Source organism: Lipophrys pholis (assembly GCF_963383615.2).
Source record: "Lipophrys pholis genome assembly, chromosome: 2".
Lineage (NCBI taxonomy): Eukaryota > Metazoa > Chordata > Actinopteri > Blenniiformes > Blenniidae > Lipophrys > Lipophrys pholis.
Window position 1 is genome coordinate 33,821,855 of NC_137636.1, and position 12,602 is coordinate 33,834,456.

Consider the following 12,602-nt stretch of genomic DNA (forward strand, 5'->3'; position numbering starts at 1 on the left):
CACACACACACACACACACACAACACCAGTAAAAAGGTTTTCTTCGCAGACGTGATAAGCTAACAGATTGTGAGGTGGTCACATTTCACCTAAAACAGACCCGAGCACAAGCTTTCTTCTTTATCTCAACCAAATTAGGACTCAGCCTCACGCTAATGAGCACCGTCCTCTAACGTCATTGCGTTTTTTTCTGTCAGATAAAACCAGTGAAAAATATAATGAAATGTGAAATCTCACACAGTTTTCTTTTTTTTCAGCTGGAGCGCTAAGTTGTACCTCACTCCTAGCAACAGCGTCCTGCTGACGGCCATCGCACTCATCGGAGTGTGTGTCTTCATCCTCGTCATTATTGGCATCCTTCACTGGCAGGAGAAGGTCAACACACACACACACACACACACACACACACACACACACACACACACACACACACACACACACACACACACACACACACACACACACACACACACACACACACACACACACACACACACACGACTATACACAACTGTGTGGTTTAGTGGTATCTTCCAGGGGACGTGTGTGTGTGTGTGTGTGTGTGTGTGTGTGTGTGTGTGTGTGTGTGTGTGTGTGTGTGTGTGTGTGTGTGTGTGTGTGTGTGTGTGTGTGTGTGTGTGTGTGTGTGTGTGTGTGTGTGTGTGTGTGTGTGTGTGTGTGTGTGTGTGTGTGTGTGTGTGTGTGTGTGTGTGTGTGTGTGTGTGTGTGCGCGCGCAGATTAGTGGAACCAGCAGCAGATGGGTCTCACTGTCCCCATCCTGCAGTCCTCCAGCCTCCCACCGAGACCCCCCCACCCCACACACACACACACACACACACACACACACACACTTCATGTCTGTCTTCCCGGGCCACAACCTGGAGGGACGCTCCTCTATAATTGCCGTCTTCTGTCCTTTCACCATGGTGGACCTGCTGTTCATTACTGCTGTTGATACGCCCTCCAGGGACCCCATGCATGTGTTCATGAGCATTTTGTGCCCCAGCCACTCCTGGGCTAGGTGTTCGCACAAACAAACAAACAAACACACACACACACACACACACACACACACACACACACACACACACACACACACACACACACACACACACAGCATTACTTGGCCTGCAGCATGCATTGTCCCCTCGCCTGACCCGGGTGTTACCCCAACTATGTCCTCAGCTCTGAAAAGACGTCAAGGGTCCTATAGATGAGTCGACTCATAGATGAGTTTCAAGGTTACTGATGCCACAACCGAAGTAAAACAGACACAGTTAAATTGTGCATCCCATCTTTTAACGTACACCTTATTGTGTGTGTCTTTCCCTCCTCGTCCTCTGTCTGCACACTCTGAGCCGAGCAGGAAGTTTCTGGCATCTTCTCTAAGCCATCTGTTCCATGAGCATGTGCGCTTAATGTGAGCGAGTGTGTCCAAACGCAGGATACCGTGTGTGCATGGTTACACACACAAGCACTCTAATTGCCCTATTTTTGGGGGCGTGGGTGTGAGCATCAGTTTCATCTGAACTGATGCTCAATGTGAAAGAAAAGAAAAAAAGGCGAGCGAAAGAATGGAGCATCGAGCAGATGTCCGCAACCTGCAGCTGTGGAGCCGCATTTGACTCTACAGTCCCTCTGTACTGACTCCGTAGTGACTCTACTGCCCCTCTATAATGGCTTCACAAAGCTTTCACTGGCTGATACAGCAATAATAAATGTTTTATCATTTGCTCACCACATTGTGTTTCAAGAGGAGTCTAATCTCTCAGTTTAGTATGACCAATGTGACATTTCTCTAGTAACTCGGGTAGTAGAGCGGCTCGTCTCTCAATCAGATGGATGCAGGTGGAAAAACGCTATACAGGTGAAATCAATTTACCATGGATTTTAAAGCTAAAACATGTTTTGTGTCTCCAGAGGAAATTTACTTGTTGGAAAGTAGTAAATAGTTTTACACTTCTGCTGCGTAGCACACACCGAGCTCGTGTGCGTGCATGTGTGCAATATTTGTTTTCCACTATGTATTGCATGAACACAGGAGAATCATTTACACAACAACAGTATATATATATATATATTTTTTTTTTTTTTTTTTTTTTATCTTTTAAATATAAATCAGCTCAGTCTCACAAGATTTTTATGTGGTGCCAGCATTATGTTTATATCCGAGGGTATTTATTGGTTTGTATGTGTCTATGTATGGATTTGACCAACTTTTCACAAAAAACTACAGACTGGAATTGCACAAAATCTTCCTGGGGGATTTGTCATCATCCAAGGACCAATCGATTAGATTTTGGGATCAAACGACCCCTGGAGAGGTACGATTTTTACTCTGTTGTGGACACACTGGAGCTCCACGGTGCGCCGTCAGTCAGGGCTGCAGCACGGAAGCTGCTCTGCTGACTCCGCTCTGGAGCTGGCAGCTAATACCTCGGTTCTGGAAGTATCCAGAAGCACCAGTGTGAGCGCATCGGGTAGTGGTTTATCTGTGTGCCACTTTGGTGTTACTATTGTAGCTTTACTATTGTAGCGTTACTATTGTAGCATTACTATTGTAGCTTTACTGTTGTAGCTTTACTATTGTAGCGTTACTATTGTAGCTTTACTATTGTAGCTTTACTATTGTAGAGTCACTATTGTAGAGTCACTATTGTAGCTTTAATATTGTAGCTTTACTATTGTAGCTTTACTATTGTAGCTTCACTATTGTAGCGTCACTGTTGTAGCTTCACTATTGTAGCTTCACTATTGTAGAGTCACTATTGTAGCTTTAATATTGTAGCTTTACTATTGTAGCTTTACTATTGTAGCTTTACTATTGTAGCTTCACTATTGTAGCTTCACTATTGTAGCTTCACTATTGTAGCGTCACTGTTGTAGCTTCACTATTGTAGCTTCACTATTGCCGCCCAAATAGCGAGCTATGCTGCTATATGGGCGGCATAGCGTGGTTGATAGAGCAGTCATCTCCCAATTGGAAGGTTGCAGGTTCAATTCCCATCTCTGCCATCTCTGCCTGCCTACCTGCCAAAGTGTCCTTGGGCAAGACACTGAACCCCAAGCTGCCCCCATTGGAGCAACAGTGCCTTTCACCAATGGTGTGTGAATGGGTGAATGTGATGAGCTATGTGAAGTGTTTTGGGACTGTTGTCAGCAAAAAGACGCTATATAAGTGAGTCCATTTATTTATTTATTTGTAGCATTACTATTGTAGCGTTACTATTGCAGCATTACAATTGTAATGCTACAAATTGTAGCGTTACTGTTGTAGCGTTACTGTTGTAGCAGTACAATTGTAGCGTTACAATTGTAGTGTTACTATTGTAGCGTTACTATTGTAGCGTTACTATTGTAGCGTTACTATTGTAGCGTTACTATTGCAGCATTACAATTGTAATGCTACAAATTGTAGCGTTACTGTTGTTGCATTACTGTTGTAGCATTACAGTTGTAGCATTACTATTGTATCGTTACTATTGTAGCATTACTATTGTATGTTACTATTGCAGCATTACAATTGTAATGCTACAAATTGTAGTGTTGCTATTCTAGCATTACTGTTGTAGCGTTACTGTTGTAGCGTTACTGTTGTAGTGTTACTATTGTAGTGTTACTATTGTAGTGTTATTGTTGTAGCGTTACTGTTGTAGCGTAACTGTTGTAGCGTTGCTATTGTAGCGTTACTATTGTAGCGTTACTATTGTAGTGTTATTGTTTTAGCGTTACTGTTGTAGCATAACTGTTGTAGCGTTGCTATTGTAGCATTACTATTGTAGCGTTAGTATTGTAGTGTTACTGTTGTAGCGTTACTGTTGTAGCGTTACTATTGTAGCATTACTATTGTAGCATTATTGTTGTAGCGTTACTATTGTAGCGTTATTGTAGCGTTACTGTTGTAGCGTCACTGTTGTAGCGTTACTATTGTAGCGTTGCTATTGTAGTGTTGCTATTGTAGCATTATTGTAGCGTTACTGTTGTAGCGTTACTATTGTAGCGTTACTATTGTAGCGTTACTGTTGTAGCGTTACTATTGTAGCGTTACTATTGTAGCGTTACTATTGTAGCGTTACTGTTGTAGCGTCACTGTTGTAGCGTTACTATTGTAGCGTTGCTATTGTAGCGTTGCTATTGTAGCATTATTGTAGCGTTACTGTTGTAGCGTTACTATTGTAGCGTTACTATTGTAGCGTTACTGTTGTAGCGTTACTGTTGTAGCGTCCTGCAGGATGTTGGAAAGGAAGACGAGTTTCTTGTCTGTGAAGCCGCTTTATTACTGAAGAGAACAGGCAAAGATTAACCAGCTGCTCCTCATTCTCCTCCAGCCGCTTGCGCGCACACACACACACACACACACACACACACACACACACACACACACACACACACACACACACACACACACACACACACACACACACACACACACACACACACACACACACACACACACAGGCACTCTCCTCATGCTCACTTGACCCTCCCCCCCTTCTCCATTCTCAGCCAGTCACATGCCAATTCGCCAGTGGTGAGTTCAAGTAACATAAAAGAATAGGAATTAACACAACATCCTCATACTGCAGAGATTGTTTATGATTATTATTACATGATTATTTGTGTAATTTCCTCTAAAAAAAAAAATATGTTGGCAGCAGGGCCACTGAGATTGTTGAGGTTGAGAAACACTAATATAATTCAATTCTTTCCCTGGCCAAGCAAAATAAATAGAAATGACAATTATTGGACAACAGGGGGTGCTGATGGCCGAAGACTGAACCTAATTATTTTCAGAAATGAAAGATTAGTTTGGTGAGGCCCACTAATTTTTCAGTCAAGGCTTTTCTCCACCACAGCGCTACACAGAAACCTGACGTGAAAAAATACTGACAGCAAGACACAACACACAGCATGGCTCATTTGGTGCTGTTTTAATTTAGAATTTTGTATAAAAGTAAATTGCCTTAACGGTAAACAGATATGCATCATTTTGCAAGAATCATTCAAGCATGAAAATAATAAGTCTTCAAAGTAAAGTGTAAACTGTGTAACTTATATCCAATTCAAAATACAAATAAAATCAAAAAGCTAGGCTTGTTTTTTTTTTAACACGCCTAATCTAAATGCAGCTAATAACTTAATTAACATAAGTTTAACCGCTTTTGCGAACAATCTTGTAAATTCTCTGAGGAAGTGTGTGCCAGGCCAGTTGTCTTTATCATCATTATTGATGACGGGGTTCCCTCCGGGGCCAAGCTGGTCCTGGTTCTGGTCTTATTTAGGCCATCACAGAAAGCACTCCCTGAGACGGGCAGCACCAGGACCAGCTCTGCAACGGAGGCCAGCCTCTGGAGCAGGCCCTGGAACCTGTGAAGAAGGAACAACTAACAATGGAAATTAGCTCATGCTTGTTGTTGTTTTTTGATGTTATTGTTGTTTTCTTATTGTTTTTCCTTTTACAGACAAGTATTGCTTGATGATTTTTGTCTAAAGGTCAAAATCTATGCTCATCATAACACATTCAGTTTTGATTTAATTGATGTCAAACTAACACTGAAAGGTTCCGTTTTCGATGACCTATCCTCTGACGCGACACATGATGCAGTGACGTCGTTATCCTGGTTAGCGGTTGGGGGTCAAAGGTCAGGAAGCTCACAGAAAGTGTAAAATGTGTGTGCGTCAGTGTCAAACAGTGATAACAAGATGCAATACATGTGACCAATAACAAATGATGGATGGAGTGGTGTGGTGGATCAAATAACCTTGTAAGTCCATTTGTTTCCATGGTGACAAATGTGGTGTTGGCGAAGGTATGCGCTTTACCGAGTGCCCGCTCTGGTTCTCTTATATATTTGTTTCTTTTAGAATCACAACAGTTCGATGTAACTTTTATTGGCTTTTACTGGTTTATTTTCTGAAAGCAGCTGTGACACTGCAGATCGTTGTAATTTCACACCAGTCTCGTTTGTCTTCCACTTGGAGCACATCATGATAAGTAAAGGTTGGAGCAGCTGATGGTGGTTTGCATGAACCAAACTTACAGTGTGAAGCCTGAGTTTCTTCCTCTGTGGAGGTTTGTCTTTGTTTGATACTTGATTACACAGGAAGCAGAGGTAACGTGCACCAACACTGTAAATATGCAGAAAGAAAGCTGATCCAGCTCTTCAGGTTCACTGCACAGTGGAGTGGAAGCTGCTGGTTCTCCAAAAAGGACACTGGGCTGGTTGTCGTCAGTCTGTCATGTCGGGACGCAGGCGAGATCTCACTCATCCAGCAGGCAGACAGGATGTGAAAGGCTTTTTACTGCCTGACAGAGTGACAGACAGTCCCGGCGTTCACACTGGAACGCTGCACGCCTTCCCCTGGAACAGCCAGCGCTCACACCTGATGTGTAGTGCCCCTGGATCACACCGCACTCCTTGGATGTGGTAACCGACATCCAGGCGCTCTCAGGCCCCGTTTACATCACTACGTTGTTCCAATAAATAAAACTTTTGTTGCGTGGTTCCACTGAAAATGCAACTTTTTGAAAATGCCTCCCAAGGTAGAACTCTTGGAAACGCTCCGACCCTCTCCCAGTGGAAACGAGGAAACACCAAACTTTTCTGAAACGCTGCTACTGTGCGTATACACTACAGCCGTAGTAGCCAGTAGTTGTGCACATGCTCAGTGGCTGGACAATCAGCAGAGTGTCATGTCTCCCAGTCCATATTCTGAAAGTTTTATTTTGACGCGCATACCTTCGCCAACTCCAAATGTCTTTGCAGAACTGAGTTAGCATTGTTAGCCGTTAGCTCATATCGATGCTAACTAGCTTGTCAGATAGGCATCACTGAGCAGGGCACACAGGTAAACCACGACCCGAGTCAATGCGCTCACACCTTTCTGTAGTCTTGCCAAACCGAGATATTAGCTGCCAGCTCCAGAGCGGAGTTAGCAGCGTGCTAACCGGCGGCTAATGACAGCTTCCTTGCTGCAGCAGCATCCATGATGCAGCCCTGACTGACAGTTCACAGCGGACCTCCTGTGTGTCCACATCAGAGTAAATATCTCACTTCTCCAGGAGCTGCTCAGTCCCAACCCCGAATCGACTGGTCCTGGGATGATGACAAATCATCCCTGAAGAGTTCCTGTAATTTGGGTCAATAGTTTTTGCGAAACGTTGGTAAAATACATACAGGCTTATTTGAGCAAAGCACAATGGAGATAAAGGAAGAAAAACGATTTTTAAATATGAGGGTGAAATACAATGCAGCAAGAAGTCAATTAAAGACGACACGCCTTTAAAGTTTCCCAAGCTTTACAAAGTACCAACACTTTACCAGGGGAGGGGATCACCTCAGAGTTCCAGGTAGACTCTTATCCCACTGATCAAAACATACAAGGTTCCTGTGACTTGAGTGGAGCTCCTGTGGTGCAAAAGCAGAATTTGACTTTAAAGTTGAATATCTGAGAAAACCTTTGATACTTGATGTAACACTTTGCACCACACACATCGTCAGGGTTTGTCTTACAACCATTTAAAGATAATAGGTAGCATGTCTTTCTCTTCTGATCTGGTGTGTGTGACCAGAGTCTAATGTCTGATCCTCTCCCTTCGGTTTTCACCCGGTAAGGTCAGGGAGAAGCCACTGATTGACATTTGGCATTTCTATGTGTTTGCGCGGCCGCCTCAGGTATCTGCTCATCTAATAACGAAGTCAGATAAGAGGGCAGCAGCACCGGGGCAACAGGCTCGCACAGCCTGTGAAGCGGTGTGATCTAACCTCAGCCAGTCGTATTGAGACACGCAGGCATCCTGATGAAGACCATACACTCTATGCAGACGATGTTCAAGTCTTTATGCTTGACAGTGCTTCTTCTCTTGCCCCTAGTTTACACCAGATGAGCCCTGTGTTTATTATTTCTGCTCTTTTTTCGTTGGTTTGGGTTAAGGTGTGTCAAACATAAGGTCTGTGGGCCGAAACCAGCTGTTCAAGAGGCTCCAATCTGGCCAAACCACCAAGCAAATTGTACATTTTTTATCAAATATATCAGATTTCTTAAGAGTAGCGACTCAACACAACACTGAAACCCAAGCTGAGGTATTGGTGATGCTGCCATGAACGCTAGCGACTTGGTTGCTATCAAACTAGTAAACAAGCGTGAAAGCCAGGCTGCCAGATGGAGTTTGTAAAAACACCCACGACGCAACAGCGAGAGATGTTTTCTGGACATTTCACTGTGTTTTGCACTAGAAGGTTTCATTAAAATTGGCTTGATGTTGAGATTGCCATCATTTTCTGTAGTAAATGTTTTGTTTTGTGAAAATATAGACATTTTCATCACATATACTCTGAGCCACAACAAAGAAAAACTCTAAAGTTTAGACGTTATTATGGCAGTATTTTCCCGTTCCAGCCCGCTCAAGATGAAAATAGGCTGTTTGTGGCTCCTGAATTAAAAAGTGTTTGACACTCCTGGTTTATGTGTTTCTGTCCTGTGTGAAATAATCCCAGCAGTGTTTCTGTGTTTTCCGCACATGTTGGCATTGCAATAAACTTGCGATGTCTGGTAGATGTATTTGAGCTCACGGGACCCTGCGTTGGAAATAAAAGGTGCAACATGGCGGATGTGATCAATCTGGGCTGATGTTAATTATCTGACATTAACAGCACTGGCTTCCAGACGCAGACCCTCCGCTGTGTCCCCGGGACCTTTCGATGGACACAAATCAATGTTCTGCTGCTTAATGGCCGTTCCGGTGTCAGGACACCAGTTGGTGGTTTCCCCCCGACACTCAATTAGACGGGGCTTCCACTGTAACCCGGCCGGTGGATCCAGACGAAAGAAAACATCACATCAATTCACCTGCTCCCCAAAAACATGTTGCATTAAAGTAGAGGCACAAAAACCAGCACATCAATCAATATGAGACGCTGCATCTTTGAAGATGGATGAAGGCTGGACCTGACCGCAGAGAATAGACGGGCTGAAGGTTTGCTGCCCTCCGGCTGGACACAGCAGATCAGTCAACATCAGGACGTTCAGGAAGATTCACTTCCTCACTTTAAATACAAAACCAGCTCCATTGAGTGAATAATCAGAGGAGGCTGGTTTTCCTCATTACAGACGGATTCCCAGCTTGTCATGAGGTCCCGCTGGCTGTAGCGTCTTCCCTCTGTTAGCAGTGGTGGGGAAACTACAACAGGCACCGATCTACAAATAACGCTGGACCATCTCATTATCAATTGTTTTGGGTTTGACAGAGCGGCTTCACCACCGTATGAACTTCATCTGGAGACTGAAACATGTTCAAACTTTAAACTGAACAGAACACTGCTCTGAAAGTCCCGTCTTGTTTTGCTATATTTAACAAAAAAATGATCTTGTGTTGAATCTATAGAATTTACAAACGGCTTTTTAAGACCTCGACATTTTCTTTGTTTTTAGCATTTTTAGAAATGCCGGCTGTTCCGTGCTCTTCAGCCACTTGTTCTGTCCACGTGTTTGTCATTTCATCCGTTTCCATCTTTTCCCACCACTTTCATCACGGCGCTGCTCTGTTGGCGTTCTCTCCAGCTATCAAACAGCAGCACCGGCAGTGAAAGTAAATGAGCCCAACCCCTTTTTTTATTTATTATTTTATTTATTATCATATTTATTATTTTTCCGAGGGGTCGTAAACTCAACATTTATCAGCTGCAGTGACAGTTACTCTGCAGGGGATGCAGGTTGTAGTTTAGTTTAAATTCCTCACTTAAATGTCACATTTGTCACCTCGAGCTGGGAGACTGAAAGACGCTTGCTGCGGAATGAGAATAAAATTAGATTAAACAAGCGGGAACTGCTGCAGAGGGACTGTAGAGTCACTGGAGGAGATGTAGAGTCGCCTGTTGCTGCAGGAATCAGCGCTCTGATTCAAGCAACGTGTCCTTCTCAGAAACGCTGCAGGTCTGTCGGCTTGTTGCCGAGCTGCGACTGAACCTGCAGCATCACACTGAACTCTTCAGTTCCCCCTCGCTGTCTGAGCATCACAACACTTTCCTTGTTGCTCGGACCTGTCAAACAGTGGGACCTCATATTTACTACGTTCATTTACATAATTAAAATGACCTTTTTTTTTTTTTTTTTAACCTTTTTAACTCTATTGAGATAAACTTCCACCAGAAGTTTAATTAAGATAAATATTTTTCTTGCACTTCCTTAAAAGAGATCATGATACTTCAGCACTTTTTCTCCGGTGAATTAGTTTATGCTGCAGTGAAAAAGGAGCTTAAATACACAGCAGGTCTGGACGTGTCTCCAGTAAATGAAGGGATCTGATTTAATATGCGACTGTTTGACAGCAGCAGAACTCCTGGTTGTTACTGTGAACCTGCTCAGCCTGGTCAGGACTACAGAGTTTCTGATGAGTGGCACTCGTCCACTCAGATGGCTCATGCTCAGTCACAACTTAGTATAATAATAACCAAGTGTTTAAAACATCTACCCTGAAATCCATTGAGTACATTCTGGTCCATTTGAAGCCTTTAATCTCAATCTACAACCACTCAGAGATTTTAAATTCTGCTGACGCTGCAGGATCTCTGTTCCCTGCAGGATTCTGGAGGTTAGCATGTAGCATGTAGCATTTAGCATCGTCCCTGCGGTGTATTCAGGCTCAACGTCTCCGACACTGAAAATACTTTGAGTGACGTTTAGTTAGAAAAAACGAGGGAAAAATTTCCACACGGAAATTCGGAGTAAATGTTACTTAGGATATATTCAAATAAAGTTTACTTGACAGCAAGAATACTCAAGTAAACATTACTGGAGATTTTCTGTCTTCGACACAAAATGTACTCACTGTTTGATAGTACATTGGACTTAAGAGTACCTTTGCATCTACTTACAAAACCCAAGTAAATAAATGTAGATTTTCAGGATTAATTAACGAGGTTTTCTTTACTTTGTTTGGAGTAATATTTAAGTAATCTTTACATGATAGTTAAGCTACCATCTACACCACTGTTCTTTTATGAATATGTTGTATTTTTAACAGGGTCTACTTTTAAAATGAAATAATTTGAACACATCTGAAATGAAAACATTATACAGTATTAACATTCAAACAAGAACATCCTTATTCTAAATCTTAATGATTGTACAGGCGCCTACTGCAGTCAGAACTATTTACAATGAAGTATTACCAGACAAACATGTTAATCAGTGCTGCCAAAAACTCTTCTCAAACCATTCAGTCCCGTACGAACATTTAAAGAGTCAAAATATCTGATAAAATGTGCAACTTTAAAGTACAACAGCCTCTGAAGTGGCCGTGGCCTCATGTAGTCAAAACTGGTTTGTTTTACTGAACAAAACATTATAAATCAGTGGTGCTAAAGAATTTAATAAAGAACATTCCTAATAATACCAACGATTACAGATACCCAATAAAATGCCATGAAATGTAACTTTTAAACCAAACAGCAAAATCCTTCAACATTTCCATTTTCAGTATCCTGTCCTGCTTCCACACACCAGAGAACGGCTCCATACTGGAACAGCAGACACACGGTGTGGAAACCCTCAGTCCACGTTTCTTTTCAACGACTGGCCCTCCGGCCACATTTTCCGAACATCCAGCTCAAGAAACGGCTTCTGAAACACTTCAAATGTGCGTTTCAGTCCCAGTGTTTCAGCTCGTTGTGTAGATTAAGCCCAGGAACAGAAGCCTTTGTTCCAGGTCATGATGACCGACACGTGGCTGGACTGGGGATCTGGAGGACGTCCTGAGCCGAGTCTTCTTCACCCACATCCTGTCACAAACGTGATTCGGTGCTCAGGAGTCACTATTGTACACAGGTTCTCTCTAAAGTTCCATAATATGCGAGAATTAATTCATGATGTTAAAACTGCCAATTTCCTACAGAGACCGCAGTGTGGGTGAAATGCTGGACAGGTATTTAGGGAACTATTCATTTTATTTCGTTCACTTTTAAGAATAAAACCAATGAATTACTTTTCACATCATTGTCTGGGTTAACCCAGGTTTGTGGTAGATAAACTGGTTATTGAGGTAACTATCATTAGGTTGTTTTAAATACTATTTTTAACCCTTTTAGAATCCGCAATAAATCTTTTAAGTTTTGACTCAGAAACCAGCGAGTGAGAAATAAATAAAGATATAATTGACCAAATAGAATCACGCACATTTGGTTTCCAAACGTTTCAGAATAAAAGAGAGAACTTTGCCATCAGTTGTAAATTGAAGGTCTTTTTACATGAAAGCTTTTCTTTGACGCCCCTGACTCCCTCCTCCACAGACAACCTGCGGCTACAGAGCGCTGTTGTTGCACCACGTGCACCGCCGCCGTAATAAATAGTTCTTCTGCTCATGCACGAGTGACAAACATGGCGGCCTCCCTTGTGGTACTACTCCCAGTCCGTAGTATAGTTTTATATATATAGATTCACCTCTAACGGCGTCCAATTCATCATCTGTCCATGTTGCTTCCTCTGCATTGTCTCAATGTTTACAGTGTATTGTTCTCAAGCAATGGCGCCATGACACACTAACTGCATCGTTTCCGGTCTACGTTTGCAGCGTAAACGCAAAACGTTTCTGAAAACTAACAAG

At 42.7% G+C, this 12,602-nt stretch overlaps 1 protein-coding gene across 1 annotated transcript in view; it reads left to right on the plus strand.

Moving 5' to 3' along the window:
* The window catches only part of itfg1 (integrin alpha FG-GAP repeat containing 1), a 213,321-nt gene that overhangs the window by 198,559 nt on the left and 2,160 nt on the right, over positions 1-12,602 (plus strand). The window contains exon 17 of the mRNA XM_080458012.1: positions 258-375. Within this exon, the coding sequence (XP_080314138.1) occupies positions 258-375 (118 nt within the window). The remainder of the gene's footprint in view (positions 1-257; positions 376-12,602) is intronic.